Here is a 21,559-nt window from a genome sequence, read left to right as displayed (position 1 = left end):
TTCATTGAATCAACTAAATTGTTTTTTGCATCCTAATAAAAGGTTTTACAATGTCATATTCTAGGAACAGTTGTCTTTAAATACATGCAAACAATATTGTTTTGAAAAAAAATTTTGGAGGAACCACACCATTCATTCCAGACAAAATGATTCCCAAGTCATATTGCTCTGTGACAACTTTAAGAAAATAATGCACAATATAGAACATACTAGTTATTTTTTTACTTTTTTTTCCTGTACACATTTATTTTAGACTTTGAGTTAAATATTTAGAGGGGGAAAAAATCTTAATTTCTAAAATATTGGATTACAGAAGTATGTTATACAGCTTGGATTTTTAAATAATGAATCAGAAAAAGTTGCAATAATGATATCAAGGTTGTCTTTTAGGATGTTCCCATTCTATCTCAAGATCAGATTCACTGACGTACAAATCCAGCAGTTTGTCATTCACATACTGTTAACACTTTGTTAGGCAGCTTAGACATGTGGACAGAGGTCCTCAGGCTACTGGCAGTCATTTATGAAAGCAATGTGTAGACTATCTGAGAAGCCCCGTATGTACACATAAGGGACACACATCCAGAAAAAGGTTCCTACAACTGGGCTTCAAGAATGAAATAGAAAATGGTTCCAGACTAGTACTGCACTGTAACTTTTGAGACAAAACAGACTGGTACTTGACATGCTGGGAGCTCAAGCAGACAAATGCTATTCCTTGGTAATTCAAGTCTAGTTATGTATAGTCCCATCTTTTTCTTCTGTATGAAGGGATGAGTGTCCCAAGACAACAGCTGTATGCTCTCTACTTGGAAAAAGCAAGTCTTAGGCAACTAACAGCTCCTAAAGGCTTTATGTTTCTCAGTAGCTGGCACCCCTCCAAAAATTCCTGGGTGTCTCCCATGTCTCTTCCCCGTATTGCTATCTCAGAGGAGTCATTCAGCCAGCCAAAGATTGCCTACTAATGAGGTACCACAAAGCTCTTTCTAGTTCACTGATTATTGTGTCTGTCAGTATCCTGGATCTGACAGGTTTTGAAATCTGATCATCAACATTGTGCTTTTGTGTGTGTCTTAATGTGACACCTGTTAGATTCAAGACATTGGATGAGAATGTCAATTATAAGTAGCAATGAATAAAACCAAACAAATATGGTTTAGCTCCTCTTGTTGACAAAGCTTAAAAATGTGATTCAGATGCTCCCTGACAGTCCAGTAAATGGAGGGAAATAAAAAACATTTGACATCTATTTATCAATCTATTTAGATGTCAGGGGTATTTATTTATTTGTTTGTCTATCTAGATATTTATTTATCTGCAGGTTTTTGCAGCCTCACTCGACTTTTGAACGCTTGAATTTGGCAGCAGGGAAAAATCTCATTCCCCAGGTTCCTTGTGAGGATCAACCCCTCTGTCCACTCTCTTTGCTTCCTGGACAGCAAGGTACAAGTGCTGACTCTATTGTTATGTCACAGAAGTCAGTATACTTTATTTTGCTGGCTCACTGCAACTCTGTTTTATGACTGTCTTCAGTCAGTCCAATATTTTGGATATGGAGAACATCAATTAACTGTCTGGAAGCTTGGGGAATTTCAGAAGAACCTGCTTCTCTTTCTGCCCTCCTACACTCAAGTATTATAGTGGTGGCTTTCATCTTCAGTTTGATATCACATAGTGCAAACTGATAACTAATCTTGGGGAAAAAGAATAAAGATCAAGGCCAAATTATCATGTCTCCATTGTGTGTTAGTTAAGAGTAGGGTATAAGGCATAGCCACAATCATACATCGCAAAATTAAATCTCTTTTAATCTGCAAACTCCACATTTCATCCACTCTGTTCACACCACAGCCATTAAACTCTTAAACAAAGTTTAGACTTATAATAGAAAGACTGAAAAGCACAAATTTTATAATATACCACAAGCAAGACTCAAGAAAGCTGAAGACTTATCCCATTTAACTTTGAGAATACTATTATTTTTTAATGTTTCTTTTAAAGAAAAACTAACGAATATATGCTTCAGAGATGATAAAATTATTCCTTTATCTTATCTATGTTTTACTTTTCTTGTATAGGGCATTTGTAAGATTATGGATGATAGCAATATATAAAATCAAATGAAATCTCAGTTACATTTAATTCTACATTTGAAATAACTGAGAGGTTTCTGCAATTGCTCTTTATGACAATATCCAATATTTTAGGAGTATGAGAAATAACTAAAGTTTCTGAATAATTGGTGTAATTATTCATCTATGAACTTTGTAAAAACATCAGCAATAGAATATATAGGAAAAATGAGCTCGGAGACAAAGACAGCAAAGCTCTCAGTAATTGCCTTTATAAAAAAAAATACTCCATATCAAGAGGCAGTTCTTTAAGCCAAGGTAGCAATCTGAGTTAATGGTCTTCAAAACAACATTTCCAAACTTAAGGCAATTATGAGATGCAGAAAAAAAGAAATGAAAAAAAAAATCTGTCTGAATTTACAAATCTTTACATATTGTGAGGGCCTCCTCCGGTCTGAACTGCATTCAGCACCCACTGCAATGCACAGCTAGGGCCAAAGCAGGTACCCTGAGAATCCCACTGAAACAGCGTGTGAAATAGAGACAAATATGAATAAGCCTGCCTATTTTTTTGCTGCCATCATCCAAAAAGGAGGGCTAAAGGCAGGCTGCAATTCCACTACAGTGAGGTCATCAGGAGGTAGCAACAGCTAGTAGTGAGAGGAGATTTCAAGAAAATAAGGGTCCCCCAGACATCAAAATATCCCTTAACAGATCTGTATATCTGGCTTAATCATTTAGTTTAAGTGTGTTTTTTCATATTTTAATTCTGCTATGCTTGCTTTTCACCAATGACCAATAAGCTAAAATGCCAGCACTGGCTTTTGTATCTTTACTGACCATGTTACAATTATAGATATTGTTTCCTCATCTGGTTAGGACTGTCTCTCACTCTGGATGACATTCCTCTGACAGTTCCCTGAACCCCTCCATCAGAGCCTAGGGAACAACTGAACAAGCTACCTCCTGCCATCTTTTAAGCTCTGCCTCCTCCAGTGACACACAGTAGCTGACCATGTGTGGATTCACAGCATGATGAAAGGAAATGGGTTATTTTAAGTCATTTTCAGCCAGTCAGTCTGGCTAATCTGTTAACTCTGCACTGCAGGGAACAAGTACGAAGTCACAGGGTAAGTCTCACTTGAGTGTGGAGCACTAGATGAGGGTGGAACAGTAAATCATCATCATTTGAGGTTCTCTGTCATCACCCTGAATATCTAAATCACCTTCAAAATGAAACATGGAAGGGTGCTTTTGTCTTAGAAAATTTTAACATTCTCTATCAGATGACAATCACATTACCTTACCCTACTCTTTTTTTTTTAACTCTTATACTCTTAAACTGAACAAGAGAAAAAATATCATGACAACCTATTTCATCTTATTCTTCTGTGTTCCCCATGAAATACTGATCTGAAGTTTCTTTTCTTTGTTCCTGCTATACTGCTAGCAGTGAATTTTGGAACAAACTCTGTTCTGCTTTGTTATTTCAGACAAACAGATAATTTGGAATTTAAAGTATCCATAATAGGACTAAGGAGCCTGTGGGTCTGTTGGAAAGAGGGATGATTCTTCGCCCCTTGAGAGCATACTCCAGTCTAAGCCTACAACAGTTTCATAAAAAAATAAAGGGTATGAATCTACTAGAACCTTATTTAAGCAAAGGCCTTAAGCACATTAAGCATTTAATACGTTGAGATAAAATGTGCTTAAGTGCTTTGAGTATTCAAGTCATAATGATTATTACAGTAATTCATGTATGCTCAGCTATATCTTGTGAGTGCATGCATTTAGTGGCTATTGAATAAATAAACTGATTAATAACATTTGCAGTGAGAAAAAGAAATATAATTAGCTTTAATATAGTGCAAATACATTTTACTGTAAAAAAACCATCCCTCCCCATGTAACAAAGTTGGTATAACCATTGGTATGGATATGTTTTTTCTATGCATATCCCTGTATATGTTTATCAAGAATTGACAGAAAATCTGATCTGTGAGAGGATTTGGAAATTCTCTGAGTGTTTTTTTCTGACAATCTGTTGGAACGGCATTGCTTTGAGGAAATACCTTAAACAGAAAACTGGTAGATTTTCAAAAGCAATGTCTGTCCCATTTTTTGCCTCCTGGTCTGAGCATCCAGGATTCATGGGTCTTGGACTATCCAAGTTGTTGTTGTTGTGACCCCCAGTTTTATCAGACTGTTTTCCTCCAGACTGGAACCCAGGATCACTGGGATCCCCAGTCTCATGTACACACCACAGACACAGAGCTGGAAAATGTGTAAGTTACAGGTGGCACTTGATTCCTCACAGCTTGAAAACAAATTTTTCTATACTGGGAGCTTCCCACTCCATCAGCTTCTAAGACTGTCTTTAACCTCTGAAACTGCCTGTTGATATTACAAATGTATAAAGGGGAAGGAAAGGAAATGCCTTTTAATTTTAAGATGTCTTGATTTTAATTCCTCTTTCAAATATTTCTCCCAAGTTTCTCATATAACCAGATTAGTATTTTGACAGTGACAGCACAGGAGCATGAATCAGCTTTTATTTTTTTGTCTTTTTTTTTTTTTTCCCCTGAGCATTCATAGATTAGTTAGACACTGTAAATTCTTTTACTGATTTAATAAACTGTTTTCCTTATTTAGTCAGTGATATACAGGACTCTGAAGCACATCTGGGTTTGTTCTCACTAGCATACTTTGTTAAAGTCTCATTTACGTATTGTTTTCTTAAATTATGGCTCTTCAGTGGCAAGTTAGGAGTCAAGAACTTAAAATTCATTTACAAGCAGGCTATTTAAAATACGAATTTTGAAATTGTCATTTAATAGGTAGCTGATAGTATTTTCTTCCTTCCTTAGACCTAATCCCTAATAAATTAAACTGGCCAATACAAAAAATATTGTGGCACTTCTGACTAGTGTATTATACAAAAATTTGCAAGCATATATATGTTTGAGGTGTTGCATTAAGAAATTGTAAGATTCTCAGTAGGGTTTATGGACAATATCAATTTACTTGGTGTATGTTGGTGTGCTTTATAAAATAGGAAAAGACTACAGTATTGTTGGAAATATGTTGAAATCTCAGTTTTGTACAATACATCATGCTTGGAAACTAGATTTATTTGCAAATGTATTGGTCCAATTAATCTCAAGTAGGAAAAAAATCACAATCAAGAAACAGCAATTGCAAAAAAGACACAGTTATGTCATAATCTTGATGATTTTCCATAGTATATTTTCACACAAGTATGATTTTAGATTTAAGTAAGATAACCATAACGCACAGTTACCTATAAACTAAATATACATTGTTTTCTTCTGGTGCATCAGTAATATGAACTTCTCTTAAGTATGTATGGTCTTCTAGCTTTGTTCACATGTAGCTGCCGTTTCAGAATATAGGGATTTTTTCTTTTCATTATTTCCTTATCTTGGCTTGAGTTCTCTAGCTCAAAAGCATCTTGCTGAAGTAACTGTAGGATGCAAGAAGAGACACAATATTAACAGATTTTTTTGGTGATGAAAATCATCAATTCTTAGAAAGCTTTCTAAAACTTTATTTTAACATCTGCCACCAAGAAAAATCTTTACCATAGTAGTTGTGGGTTTTTTTTTTTTTTAAAAAAAAAAGGGGGAAAGAAAAAAAAAAGCCCAAAATTTAAGACACAAAACTAAGATCAGGCTAAAGATGAGCTGAATCCCAGAGAGGTGATATTTAAATTCCACTGAAACAAATGAGATCATTGGTTTTGACTAGAGAGAAAAGCTGGTATGTCCTCCTTGGACTAAAACTCAAATTGCCTGAAAACCTCCTAATGACTGTCACTCTGTAATCACTCATTTAGGCAAAACATCTCCTAAAACACCCACTGCTTGCTGATTTTGAGCAATATTTTTATCTGCAACTTCCTACAGGTAAAAAGTCAAAATGTGTAATAAATAAATAAGAAATTAAATAAAGAACAAGAAAGCCAAAATTTTGTCAATCGAAATTTCTTATATAACTTTGTTTTGAATTTTACTTGGAGTTTTCAAAGTGTTCTGTTTAGATTCATTCCTGCTTTATCTGTTAAGATTTCATCCATTATCACACCAAGTTCTTCCATGGTCAAGTACACTCCTACTGTCTGGCTGAAAGGTATTAAACTGAAAACATTTTTATACTCACCTCAGTATTTCCCTAAGCAATCAAACACTTACTTAATTACTTAATAAATAAGTGCTCATCTAAACTCTATTTAGATGGAAAAACTCTCATGGTTTCAACAGACTTTGGAGTCAATCCTGGATGAGTAAGATCACAAGAACTTCCTTCATTACAGAAATTGTTTATTTCAAGCCTTCTTCAATCCTTCTCCCTCTGGCTCTATCTCTTCTTATTTTATTGTCTTATAAACCTCTGCACTGCATAAGCATGTTCCTAAGCTGAGAGAGGAATATTCTTTTTCAATCTCACATGCCATACTTTTAGGAGTGATGATTCCCAACCACCACAAGAGGTGATGCAACTGCAAAGTAAGAAACTGTGATTAAGTCATATGGGCTATTGCATATAGTCAGTTCTGTGGTATCTCCTTGTCATGGTTTAACCCCAACTGGCAACTAAGCACCACACACCTGCTCACTCACTCCTCCCTGCTCCCACTGGGACAGGGAGGAGAATCAGAAAGGAAAAAAGAGTAAAACTTGTGGGCTGAGATAAGAACAGTTTAATAATTTAATTTAAATAGAATAATAATAACAATAGTAGTAGTAGTAGTAATAATTGATAATGATAATAATGAAAAGGAAGATAACAAAAAGAGAGTGAAATAAAACCCAAGAAAGACAAGTGATGCACAATGCAGTCGCCCACCACCCACTGACCAATGCTCAGCCAGTGCTCGAGCAGCAATCCACCTCTCCTGCCAACTTCCCCCAGTTTATATACTGGGCATGATGTCATATGGTATGGAATATTCCTTTGGCCAGTTTGGGTCAGCTGTCCTGGCTGAGTCCCCTCCCAACTTCTTATGCCCCTCCAGCCTTCTTGCTCGCAGAGCGTGAGAAGCTGAAAAATCCTTGACTTAGTATAAACACTACTTAGCAACAACTAAAAACATCTGTATGTTATCAACATTATCCTCATTCTAAATCCAAAACACAACACTATACCAGCTACTAGGAAGAAAATTAACTCTATCCCAGCTGAAACCAGGACAGTACTTTTCAGCAATAAATGTACTGATGAAAAGAGTCCTCGGAAAACTGGTTCTCAAAGATGTTGCAGTCTTTTGTATGGACCATCCCAGCTAATATGAAGGCTTGAGAATAAGCCTGCAAATATAGAGCTGTGATTCAGCAAACAAAAGAGGATGAAGATTCAGCCATGAACCTGTGACTGAAGAAACTGGGTTTACTGGAAAGTGGGTAGTAACACTGAGATACATTTTTTTGCTAAGCAAAGCAGTTTTTATTGTAATATATGACAATGTAAGTGGATTGTTCCCAGTGTGCATCTGTGTGATCACTGCACTAAGATAAATATCACAAATGGACTATAAACAAGCACTATTTAAGAGCAGCAATCTTCATACAATCATAGTGTCAACTTCCAGGACCCTCTTTAGGTGAGACGAAGTGAAAAGGAAGAGTTCCCTTGCTACCAGTTTCCTAGCAATGCTGAGAAGCCCAGAGTACCTGGTAAAATTACATGTACACATGGGCACGTGTCCATGCATTTTGAATGCAGTTTGCCTTAGGGCCTTAAAAGGGTTTTCAGAAACTCTGCCTACATTTAGTTATTCCTCAATAAATCTGCAGTAACTTCATGTCTGTTAAGCAGATATTAATTTTGTGTTCTGGCATAGAGCTCACTTTCATGTGTTTGTTTGGTTTCTTGGAATGGCTACAAAGAGTGGAGAAAGTATGTAGTTAAGAATAGTTCTCATTTATCCATGGGTTGTTATAAAAAACAGGCAGCTCATCAGAAATTACATTAATTCACAACTCTTTAAATAAGAGGTATATTAGAGGTATTAGAGAAGGAAAGCTCAGATGGTATGTCAGGGGTCACAGATATGGATTTTAAAACATCACGACAAACAGAGCCTGAGAGTTTATTAGCAGTTGAAACATGCATTTCTGACAGTTTGTTTTACCTCCCAATGCTGAAAGGCTCTGCTGTGGCAAACTTTTTGGACTTGATATACTGTCAGCATTGCTTCCAAGCTGAAGCCATCCAGAGCAGCAGGAAACTGTCTTCCTGAAATGAGATCCTCTTCATCTACCTCTACTGTTTCCTCCACTTGGTTGTTTATGTTGTTGACAAGATTGCAGACATTTAGCAGGGTCATTTTCCAGTAAGGAAGTTTTGCTCTATTAATCTGAAAATACAAACACCCACTCTTTAACATGTTGGAATTTTCATTTTTTTTTTTAGTAATAATGTGTGACATTCAAACATTTTGGTAGGAACAAGTATGTGTGTTCAAAGTACTTTTCATCTGCTCAACTTTTAGACAATAATTAGAGAGTGCTGAAATTAGGACAACTCATTTATTAAACACACTAAGTCTGTTTCCCCACAGCCTTACCCCCCAGGTAGATACACAAGATGAAAAACTAAACTGCTACCAAACAAGAATGGTAGCATTTCATAGTCATTCTGCACAGGTGCAAACAAAAACACAGATGGAAATTAATATAATATAAATTCACAGGTGTAAATCAGGACAATGAGTCAAACCCACTAGATAAATTCCCAGTACTGGAATCCAAGGTGGATGCCTGTGGTTAACTAGACGCTCCTCCCCAGTTCAGAACAAATACCAGTCATTTCAAAATTCCCTGAGAAAAGGAACAGAGTCCCTGCTTCAGGGCAACCTGTCTGATGAGGCTGGGTCTGAAGTTATGGAATCTGTAAGCCCCAGAAGTTTTGGATGCTGGAGACTCATGAGCCTGAGCTATGTGAATCTACAAGCTTAGATGAAGATAGAACAAAAATGAAACAGAGCTGTGCAAAAAATGTATTACTGATTTGATAACAGGACTGAAAAACTCAGACCAACCGTATTTAGCTGGTCCACAATGGACCTGGTCAGAGATGTTACAGAAAGTCAGGCATAAAGAAATTTCACCATGGTTTGTCTCAAATTTTGCTTGCTCCGGTATCTTGCATTATTTAGGACCTATTCAACCTTTTAAAATGTTGAAAAAAAAAATTTTTACTTTTCTACTGGTACTGTTCTTTCCAAGCAGTTGTGGCAGTAGTCTTCTTCAGTTTTGATTATCAATAGAAAAAAAGTAAGTGAAAACCCTAATTCCCACCTCATTCACTGCTTTTCATGTCTTTGCCGCTTTCTTTGTTCTCACGATAAATAATTTCTTTCAAATTGTATTCCTTTTAGTGGTGAGTATGGAAATTAGTTTCCTTAAACTAGAACTGGTGACATAGAAATCTCCAATCAAAAGCAAAATAGCAATTCCTATTTATTACTGGCAAGGGCTTCTTTGCTGTTCACATTAGCATTACACTTTACCTATGAACTGAAATGTAGTTGCTTCTTTTCGTGGATGTACAAAGTTAAATATGGTATTACATTAACACAGACATTGCCTTTTACATACTGACAGCATTAGGAGTGTGGATGCAGTGCTTACTTAGCTGAACATTAGGTAACCACATAATCGGTTGTGTTTTTAAAGCACCTTCCTCACAAAGGGGCATTATACGCAAGATGTATGCATATTCACCACACTTTACAATTTTTTGAAGGAAAAGAAAGAAAATAAAGAGGAGTGAGGAAGAAACAAGAAAAGCTGGCATCTCTATCAGCATTAGTTACAAAACATTAACTTTTGGTCATAATCATTACCCCAATATACATCTGATATATGCATGCCTTCCAAAATGAGAATAATTTTGCCTTTTAATAAAATCACTATGTGTTCTCAGACTCCTGACAAGGCCCATAAAAAAAAAAGTATTTTATTTTCAGGCTAAGAAGAAAACAAATCTCAAATCTTATTCAAAAGCTTGAAATTGGTTCTGCATTGTTTACTTTGAGCTCATCTGTTGTCCCATCTAGGTGCCTTAATTAGTCTGTTGAATTATTTGAAAAGATGTGACAGGTTCAAAACAAAAATTAACCTCTTTGCAGGATGTCGAATTTAATTAACAGAAGTTAAACTAGCAAAAAAATGCAAGTGTCTACTGCAATTTCAAAATCTTCTTTGGTCTGTTTTAAAATACTTGTGAAATATAAAAGTATGGAGCTTTCCATGGCAAATGAGGAGGCTTTTCCATCGCAATTCTCTCTCCTGGGTATACAAAAGAAATGTAAGCTAGCTCGACAGTAGCTAAATTGCAATGAAGAATAAAATCTAGAGACAATGCTACATGAGCAAGTGACAGTTCTGAGTTAAAAAAACCCAAAAATATTCCAGTGGATGGGAACAGAGGAGGAAAGGATAGAGAAATTTGTTATGCCTTCTTGCATAATTTATATAATCTTTTTGATCTAAAGTTACTACTTTATGTTAGCCTGATGCATGTCTATGTTTAAAGGAACTTTCCTCTATATATTAGTAAAATACTTAAATAGCAGACTTCAAAAGATGAAATTGTTCTTAGCTGCTACTTAGGAGTTTAGGGGAAAAAAATTTCGCAGTGCTGTCTGCAAGCATACTTCATTTGTTAAGGGAGTCTAATTCCCATTAAAACCATGCATCTATCACCTCAAAGTATTTTTACCTGGGTACATCTGCTTCTGACTTACACTGCTGCCAGCTCACAGAACGAGGTCATAAAGCATTAAGAACTTCAGTCAAAGGTGAAATAAATTTTTTAACTGAACATGGAGCTCTCCAGGTCATGTCCAGTCACTGAACAGAGCAGTTGCTACTTTTCTACTCTCCTGCACTACTACAGCAAGCACTACAATCAGACAGCTTTGGTTTATAGGTTATGGGAAATCTCTGAGGTCCTTATCCTAAAGGAATATGTGGAAATACAGTTTAAGATGACCATAACCTAAATGTTCAGGTACATTTCCAATGTGTGATATATTTTCCCCACTGGTCTAATAACAACTACAGTTGCTCAAGACGTTATTTTGGAAACACCTACACAAGAGATCAAGGAACCCATCCGTATCTGCCAAGATAGAACTGATTTTAAGATTAACTTGGAAAATATCTGGGAGTGATCTGAAGGAACAACAGCGATTGCAGTATGAATCAGAATTTAAGTTATTAATGCTGAAGTGAATATGATGTATTCATTTCCACTGTTGAACATGCTTCTGAAATAAGACTCAGATATGTAGTTTCCTACACCTTATGTATCTTGAAAGAGAATTTTAAATCATCTAAGAAACTGAAATGAGTTTGAGAATATTTCCTTCTTTGGCAACAGTCTTGTCCTATGAAAGATTAAAGAGAGTCCCAAGTTATAACTTATATATCTTTTTCCTTCCATTTCTGGTTGGATGATACCCTTGATACTTTGTGTAAGATACTTCCTATGTTATAATGCATACCTCCCAAATGTTTCGGGTTTTTTTCAGAAAAATAAACTTCAATTCTCTGCTTTTTATATTCTGTCTTTATCTAGTGAAAGTAAATTAAAAACAAATTCATAACCAAGTAAAACCCAGGGTAATGTAGGATCTCTGTGGTTCCTTTTCAGAATAGTAATTGAATTTCATTCAGAATGTAACCATAGAAATAATATTCTCTAAGGAGATATGGTATTGAGTTCTGTTACAGTGGAAGTTCTTCCATGGTGTGTACTAATGTCTGTAAATGTAATGAATTTTTATGTGATGACTGAGTCAGGAAGTCAGTAACTCCTAGACACCTGTAACCTCGTCTGCCTCTGACAAGAAGGCTAAACTGTCTGGGCACATACAGGCAGCAGTAGGCATCCTAGAACTGTAAGAAGCTTAGAAGATCCAAGACTTCAGAAAATTAATGTGAGTAGGGATCCCAAAGGTGGAGCATATTCTAGTGATGATATATTCTTCAAGGGAACACCTTTTTTTTTCCTTTTTTTTTTTTTTCTTTAACATCATCTCAATCTTGTTTGAGTTCAGGATATTCTTCATGCAAGTGGTGGTTTCAGGCAAGCATTTATTTGCTACCTATTTGATACAAAAGAGATACAGTAGATAACTGTCCACATATTTGTGACACTTCAGATTGTGTTGTTTTACCAGATCTTCCAAATGACTCTTTGGATTTTAGCTTAGAGAAAAGACAGATAAAGCATTTTAGGGCCTTGTTTGATCCCCATATCTTCTTTGAGATGTAATAGCAGGGAAGGGTGATAAACTGTATTATATGTTGAAGACAGGTTGTAATAAGCATGGATATACTTCTTTAAAGATGGAGAGTGATTCAGCATATAAATAACTTTAAAGAGCAGTTTGAAAAGGGCTAGCAGACACTGGACAGCAGTCTGTGAAGTCAAAAGGGTATGGTAACTCTTTCCATAATATTGGATAGACTACTGAATGTTGCAAAGGTGTGTGCTTAAACCCTAGCTGTAGTCTTGATACTATGCTTCACAAGTGCCTACTTAGGAAGACTTTTTCTGTCACATACTAGAACCACAAGTGATTTTTAGATCTGAGCTTTCATAAACAATTTTTTCTTTTTTTTTCCTTTTCCCCCCCATCTTAATGCTATTTAAATTGTCTGAATTTCCCTTGCTGCTTATTACCAAGTCAGTGTCAAAGACAGTTAATGCAATTTAACAGTAATTGACCTCTACTGGAACCAGATCTCGGGCACAATACGAGACAGTTGTTACACATACCATCCTCAAATTTGTCTCTCACACCAGAACCATACTTTTGTTCTAAAGAGGGTTAAAAGCTAGCAGAGGACAACAGAGAAGAAAAAAAAAAAAAAGTCATTTCAGTAATGAATGAAATAGTGGTATGCCTCTTGTAGAAGCATTTATGCACACTTCTTAGCGTGCCTTACCTTGATGTCAAGAGACAATATATATTGAACTAACGAATCCAAGATTGTGATTTAAGGCAGTATAATGTATGACTAAAGCAACGTCTCCACCATGCAACTACTGTTTCTGTCAACTTCCAGTGTCACTTGACTTATGGTATATACCATAAGGAAATTGAGTAGCAAGCTATATGATGTAGAACAGCATATAAGAGTATTATGGCAAACATAATTACATTATCAACTGGTGCACTATATTTGTGCATTTTTAGTTACCTGAGATTGTGCTCTGTGCTGAGAGGGAGGAAAAGATGGAAGCGGAAGTTAGATTCACAGTTTCACTAAAGTCAGTAGTAGAAATACCAATAGCTGCAGGGTTTTCTCCCAGGGCATACTATGTTTTGTCACACAAAGAACCATTCTTGTCAGCCTCCTACATTTAAAGTTGTCTCAGGAAAAGAATATCAATTACATTTTTCTGCACCTTAGGGAAGAGAGTAGCAAACGGGTTTATTTGGCATCTGAGGTTAATTACCATGCCCGTAAAGAACATGGGAACCTAAGAACTGCCAGACCAGATCAAAACAATTTATTTTCTGGCCTCATTTCTTATTCTAGCCTGTTCAAAGGATCCTGTAAAAAGCTCACATATAAGCAAATACAGTAAATAGAGAAGTCTTCCAGGCAGGTTTTGTCCTTAACCTTCAACTAGTCATTGGCTTATGAAATTCTTTTTTTTTGAAAATTTTTAATTCTCAATTTATTTTCCATTGAATTTAGTCACCACCTGAACTTCATTAGAACAAAGAATTAAAACATTCAACCATGGCACTTGTTTCAGGGTTTGTTCTTTAATATGTTGCTGAAGAAATATTAGACCTATGTATTTCTTAGATCATTCACAGAAAATAACAGTGTTGAGAAAGTGTTTGTCTATCAGCCTGTTCAATACATATGTGCAACACTTGCTGCTTCACCTTGTCAAATATGAGATTGGAACTGAATTTTTGTCTATTTGTATTAAATGACTATGTACATCGCTCACAGTCTGGCATTTTGTCAAGGAAATGTCATTTATCAGATTAATATTTTCACAGTCATGCCCCCATGTTCCTGTACTAACGCTATGATTAAATTCCTAAACCAAAATCAGCATAAGTATTAGTTTTTGCTTTATGACTGTCTTAATTTTATATGCATATAGGAAAAGTTCTGCATAAAAATATCACTTATGGATTCGACTCAAGGTTAATTTAGCTTTCATCAGGCATAATCCTATTGGAAACACATTTCCTTATACAAATTTACATCTCTGCACATAACACAGTTTTGACAGTTTAATGAAATTACCCGTGTTATGAGTGAGGAGCACTTTTGGTGTGTCACATCAACACCTTTAAATTTCCTTTGAACTGGAGAAAATCTTGGACCAAAGTAATGTCTAGCACTGAACTTTTTTGTCTAGACCATAGGTTATTACTTTGTGCAAAGACTTCTGGGTTTGTAATGAGAATTCATTTGCTCTCTACCCATCAGCTAAAAGAGGAAAAATAATTACCTTTGATGTGTACATATTGGTCAATAAATCTGCTTCTAATGCTTTCATTTCCTCTTCTGAGTCTGGGAATAAACCAGAAACATATGTTTATTATTTCATCATAAATCACGGGCATTTCAATTCAGCACACAGAATTTAGATATATCAATGAATTCAGAGAAACAAACAATCAAAAACCAAACAAACAAGTCAGATAAAAACACAGCAAAGTGATCTAGAGGGACTGTGAGGAGTCTTCAGGTAACAGGAACATTATGTTACAATAGATACTCACTACCTTTTTAAAGCATGATCAAGCTTATTGAAGTGAATGAAACGATTCATTAATCTCAGTTCACTGGTAGACAGGACCAATAATCTGCAGCCCTTTCAGTAAACAAAACTGCTGCAATATTCTTCTTTCAAAATCAGTATGATTTTCATAATCACTCTTTGTTACCTTTGCTTACTTTGGAAGATTTTGGATATTTATTCTCAAATAATATTTATTTAAGTAGCAGCTAAGCACTTAGGTGAATGGCAGTTATGATTACTTGACAAGATTTAGTCTTGATTATTCTTGGTTAAATTAAGAGTATTTTTACTGACATGAGGAAATTGAGCTTAACCAGTTTGTGATACCAGCTCTTAACAATGCACATACCAAAAGAAAGTATTCTGACTGAAAGTCTGAGGATTTTCTTTACTAATTTAATTCACCTTTGATAGATCAGCAGACTTGAAAGAGCTGTGATTTGGTGAATAAGGTAAAAATTGCAGTAGAAAGAGAAAACAGCCACAAACTTTTCTTTGCGCTGTACAGAATCACAAGGAAGATCTAGTGCCTTGCAAATGTAGCAGCAATCACAGCTCAAAGGTGAGATATATGCAGGAATCAGTTAAGACTTCAAGAGAAACAGAGTTCCACATGGATTTTATCTTTCCTGGAATACTAGCAGTCAAACAATACACTTACTTATATTTAAAACCAGACTAAACCAAACTCTATTGCATATTCATATAAGTCATATCTCACTTTCATCAAAATGATCTATGCTGTTGGCATATAACACCTTACCACAGAATCTGTGGATAGATTCTGCCTATGCCTTCATTTCAGGGATCATCACCAGGCTGTGTCACTACCTTTTACAGAACATGAGACTGTAAGGGACCTTTTATACAAATATGTGCTAATCTGTCATAGATTTCTGCTAGCACAGGAAGCCAACCATTATAATGCTCTCAAAAATCTATCGTGTTCAATCTTAATAACAAGATCTCACCACCACTATGTTTCCTGTTTGGGGAATTCTTCCAGACTATCAGTGGTTATTCATGTTCTTCTAAATTCAAGCCTAATTTATTTCTAATTACAAATTTATTAATGGTTTACATAGAACTTCCTTCACTACAAATTATACCTTTCTGTTTGTAATATTTAAACAACTCATGTATTTTTTGAGAGCAATCACAGTCCTTCCACGCTTAGATTTTTAGGGTGTGCTTACACAGTGATTAGCAAACAAATGCAGGATCACTGTGCCTTTTGGACATAAACCATTACGGGAAATCCAGTAAATACTTCACTGAAAGGCTGTGCCCAGAGCTAGTAGACTCTCATCTATTTTCTCTTGTAATAGCCTTGTATTCCCCAACTCATCAGGGTGGCCCTCCTCTGTGTCTCATGTGATCTCAAGACAGCACACCATAGTACAGTTTGCATCAGAAGACTCAATACTTTACTACCTTAATGCTTACCATTAGCTACAGCAAGTAGCTCTCTTACACATTTTTTGATTTTGTTTGCCTTTCATGGCTGAAAAAATTAGGTATCTCAGAAAAAAAAATGAGGTCAGATAATATGACCAAGTCTTTTATTTCCTCAGACATTTCCAACAGCTGTGCTTCTGTTTAAAAGAGCTTTTAATAGGAACTTCTACTATTTCCTAAGCTATTGCATTTTTACTGTTGCACTGCTGCTCGTTTCTATTATTCAGGTCATCAAAAACTTCTCAGTGTTACGCCGATCTTCCTCTGTAGTTATGCTCCTGTTCACCTTTGCATTACCAGCACACTGCATTCATTCCTACTGTTTGCATTGAAGTTGTTATTGAAAGTATTAGACTGGTTTGTAGATCAGTATTACAGCAAGTCACTAGCAATGAAATCTCCAACCTAATGCCCTTCAGCCCTTTCAGCACTACTGGTTGTCAGTGTTACCTGGTCTCTTAACGGCTTTACCATAGCCAGAGTTCTGCTGGCAGCACAAGATCACCTCAGCTGAATTTCTACTAATGATAGCAGCAGCTCCTGTGAATGGGTGAGTGGCACATGTGTGACAGCATCATGATTTGTGGTGTCCTGGGTCATACCGGCTGAGGACAATGAAAGGACTTGTGTCTGGCTAGCACCTGTTTTTTATGTTCTATAGAGGAGAGAAGACAGCTTCCACACCATCGAGGCCAGAAGATAGCTGCAGATGTGGAAGACAGGTATGTATAAAGAAACATTTTGATTGAGAAGTCTGGAGGACATTATTTAGGAGGCCAGTCAAGATTCCTCAAGTGAAGAATAAAGCAAGGTGAGGAGGAAGAGAAGAGACCACATCCACATAATTCAAGAGTGAAAGAGACAGATGAAAAATAAAAGCATAAAAAGAGCAAACTCTCAGAGAGCAATGTATAAAACGTCTGGTTACACATTATCGTTCAAATCAGAGAGAAATTCACACAGTTTGATGTTCTCTTGATTCACTTCTTGCTGACAAGAAATACAGCTTCTATTCATATATTCACATTCTACAGGAATAGTTACATTCTACACACTTTCCCCTGAGGGCAAACATTTTCAAAAGAAAATTAGAATGAATTATCATTTTATGACATAACTGTCCATATTACTTAAAACTGATTTGGCCCCTCCACACAAGCTTCTCCATGGCACTTCTCATTTAAATATAATTTCAAATTTTCAAGCAAATAAACGATCATGTCAGTTACATATACAATTTTGATTCTGGGGGGGTTTATGAGCCTGTTTTAATTTCCACTGAAATTTTTTTACTTTAGTGGTCTTTCATTCAGGCTCTACAAACAGTTGAATTTGAAACAGCCTCACTGAAAACACTAGTCAATTAATGGTTTAAAAAGCTTCAAATATATAGGGAGAAAATAATAAATGTTAAGCCTTGTCACTAAGATCACCAGTTCTCTATAATATACAGTATGATTATGTTTAAACTGTGATAAAATGCAGGTATTGTGTGTGTTAACGTCCTTCTTCGGCAGGGGAATACAAATCGGAAACTTTCATCTAAAGTGAGAATTAGGAATTCTGAGTCCTCCTGAATAATGAAACTGAAAAATGAAGCTACTTGTAAATTTTTCACTTTACATTTTGTGTAGTTAAAAATTAAAGTAATTCACAAGTTAGTTAAGATTGGATTTTGAAGCCTATTCTGCTTCATGCCTGTGTGCATACACCTGTTTAATCACCACCATACCTATTTTTGGTCATAAACTTAGGGCACAAATGACACACACTTAGCTGTGTCATTTTCAAAAGGAACAGGCAATGCATTTTAATATATGGTCCTCTTTTTTTAGGTTTCTCAAGCAATTGTTCTTGAAGTAGAAATTCACTTACATTAACCTTCCTATTGTGTGATCTGCATCAGATTCAGCATCTTTTGTCATCATTTCAGATCACCTGCTACCAATTTTTTCCCCAGAATACTAAAATTGTATTTCTGTCCCTAAGAAGTGACTAAAGTGCATATATATTCATGTTGATTTGGATTATGGCAGCTGCTCCTATGAGTTGCAGAAATTATAATTCCTATGATAAGTTTCGAAATACATGGTATTCAGTAAATCGCAAATGAGGCAGCCTAATCAAGCAGATGGTCAACACTGATCTGTATTTCCAGTGTACGCTAACTGCCATGGTGTAGGTGCTGTGAGACGGAACGGTTTGTATGAAGGGAGAAAGTTCTGGGAGCGATAGAAAAATGATGCGGGCCAGCGCCCGTTATCAGGGCCAGCTCCTTGGCGCCAACTGGGTGCAGCCGCGGTAGCCCGAAGTGACTTCACCTCCACGCCGGAGGTCCCCGCCCCAGGCTGCGGGAGCGACGTCAGGGGCCGCGGAGCCGGCCGCGCTGCGGGGCCGCGCTGCGGGGCCGCGCCCGGGCGGAGGGAGGGCGGCGCGGGGCGCCGGCGGGGACTTACCTGAGCAGAGGCTGCAGGAGGCCAAGGCCAGCAGCACCGCGCACACCAGCTGGGCTCTCATCCTTGCCGCGCCGCCCTCTAGAAAGTAAAGTCCATAAATCCTGGGGAGAGACGGAGAGAGACAGACAGACAGACAGACAGAGAGCCCCGCCGCTCCGCACCCTCAGCACGCGCGCTGGCGGGCGGCTGCAGGCACCAGACGGGGCACCCGGACCCTTCCCCAACTATATAAGCCGCGGGGTGATGTCACGGCGGTGTCGCCATCGCCTCCTGACGAAGCTCCCTCCCTCCTCCTCCTCCACCCCCCCACCCCCTCTCCGCTCCCGCTGCCCCCTTCCCGCCGCTCCGCGCCCGCCAGCGCTGACGCCAGTCGCCGCCTGACGCACGCGGAGCCCCGCGGGGCGCGCAGCGGGGCGCGCAGCGAACCCCCGCACCCACCGCCGCGAGGGGCGGTCGGAACGGGCTTTTCCCGAAAGGCAACTATCCTCTGATCTCGAAAAGCCCCGAAATATTTTTCTTTTTTTAATTTTTTTTAAAAAAGTTACCGCAGTTGCTCGGACCCCTGGCGCGTGCTGTGCGCTGGGTCAGGGGCGGGAAAAGGCTGCGCCTAAACCTGCGCACCGCGCGTAGAGCCGCGGTCCCCGTGCGGTCGCCGGCTGATGCTCTTTGTCTGACATCTGTTTTACCATCCCCTCAGCGAGGGAAAAAAACGGGGAGAGAACCGCACACCGGTCACGGGCAGGGGTGTGACATCGAGCATGGGTAGCAGAAAAAAAAATAATCTGTGTGTGTGAGAAAGATAACGGGAAAGTAGGAAAGTAACTTGATAGAGATTTTTCATAGATGCGCAAAAATTTCTGCTACCCGACACGACGAGACTTCCTATCACTTCTGAAGAGCGCTTGCCATAAGCCAACAGCTGTGGTTTCGAGAGAGTCCGCCCTCCTACATTTGCCTTAAGATGTACTTTTCCTGGTTGAATTTTATAATAGATCTTTTTCCTCAGCTACCAGCACAGGCCGGGCTCCGTGAACACCGCCCAGAGCTCAAGACCCAGTAAAACCCGCAGGGGACCCGAGGCGGGCGGCAGCTCGGCGGCGGAGCGGGCGCGGAGCGGGCGCGCAGAGCCCCGGGGCGGGGTGCGACGCCGGGGGGTGCCCTGTCCCTTCCCCGCACGCCCTGCCCTCCGTGCGTCCCCGGGAGCCCGTATCTGTGCCGGGCTCGCCTTCTGCCTTTTCCATCTCGGCTCCTGAGCCGTGAAAACCACGGACATTGTCCGACGTGGCGGGGAGGGCAGGGCGATCTTTAACATACGAGTATATAAATGTAAAGCTGGAGACTCGCATCGGCCTCCATCGCGCTACTGCTTTTACTGTGATTTTTTCTCTCAGATACAGGCAAATGCTCCATCTGTTGAATGCAGATACTACAATGCGGAACATTCTGATCTCTGTGAATACATTTAAGGACAGATACACATGCCACACATAGCAGGAACGCACTCCCTGAGTGGTAGATTCAGCTGGCGTGGATATTCTCTTCACTGCAGAAAGTTTCCTTTAAAATGCAAAGAGCGGGGTGCTGCTTGCCTCCGGGGCCCTCTGTGCCTATCTATGTGACTGAATAGATGCCGCAGAAACAGAAAACACGCAGAATTTTCATAATCCTGCCATAAGGAACACCTGGTGAGAAAAGTTTAATTAAGTGAATTCCTTCTTTGCTGAATCAACTTTTGCAGCACAACAAAATTTAGATTTGAATGTTGAATGGTCCAATAAGTACATTCAGAAATAAAGCAGAGTGCATCCCGGTGATATTAGCTGTTTTAAGAACATGGATTTTTGCATACAGTTGGGAACACATCTTTCTGTCCTACTAAGAATTTAAAAAGAAGCAAGCAAACAAACAAAACCCCCAAAACATGTTTATCACATTGTATGGGCTGTGCTAGCCTGCCAGAAAGTTTCAGCTATCGCTCATCTGCCTCAGCACAGAGGTTAGATTAGATAGCCACTCACACTCCCCTCTAGTCCTATTTTCTATTATTTCCATGATGTAGAAAGATCAATCTGCAGCTGATTTCGCTCTGTGGGTGTTCTGCAGTTTAGAAAGCTCTATGAATGAGAATCATATTTCATAGATATTTTCTAGTGCCTACTCTCTGTCACAGATTTCTTCAATAGTGTAATTGCCCATATTCTTACATAACTGGAATTTATAGGAACGAAGTTTTATTTTTTCCTCAGGAATAGAGTAGTGGCTATTTTTCCTGACATTAAAATCTGTGATCACCTAATTGTTGCCCATTTATAGATAGGTATATATATTTTACACTGAGATACTAATTATTAGTGATTTCAAGAGGATGGTAGGTTATAGGCCATAATCTTTTTTATCATTACTCTGTTTTCACGTTGGGTGTTTGTTTTGTTTTGTTTTTTTCTGGAAAATGACAAGGCAGAAACTTCAGTGTTAAAAATCTTCTTTGCTTTCTTATCACGTTGAACGTTCTTGACATATTATCTTCAAATGCCCTGTATCAGGCGCAACAGAGCTTGGACATTTATATTTTTTTCTCAGTAGAACTAAACTGTCTTCTGTTTCTCAGATGCTCCTTTACTTACTTTTCCTACCTTTTTCCTACATCTGTAGCTTCTACTGCTCCATTAAGAATTGCGTACTAGGAATTTTAACCCTTTCAACAGTTAATTCCCTAAATCACCGTGACTTCCTCAAGTCATCTTCATGTCACATTTCTAC

General features: G+C 38.1%; 1 protein-coding gene across 1 annotated transcript; it reads right to left on the bottom strand.

Moving 5' to 3' along the window:
* Positions 1-1,787: 1,787 nt before the first annotated feature.
* Positions 1,788-19,559, bottom strand: NTS (neurotensin). Its single transcript, XM_074870695.1, has 4 exons — positions 18,800-19,559; positions 14,592-14,653; positions 8,224-8,448; positions 1,788-5,556 (listed from the first exon to the last, which is right to left on the bottom strand). The coding sequence occupies exons 1-4, from the start codon at positions 18,858-18,860 to the stop codon at positions 5,410-5,412; spliced, it is 495 nt and encodes a 164-aa protein (XP_074726796.1). The 5' UTR covers positions 18,861-19,559; the 3' UTR covers positions 1,788-5,409.
* Positions 19,560-21,559: the final 2,000 nt, after the last annotated feature.

This window comes from Strix uralensis, chromosome 5 (assembly GCF_047716275.1).
Source record: "Strix uralensis isolate ZFMK-TIS-50842 chromosome 5, bStrUra1, whole genome shotgun sequence".
In the NCBI taxonomy this organism is placed as follows: Eukaryota; Metazoa; Chordata; class Aves; order Strigiformes; family Strigidae; genus Strix; species Strix uralensis.
The sequence above is the reverse complement of the archived record's forward strand: the minus strand, read 5'-3'. Positions and strand labels throughout refer to the sequence as shown.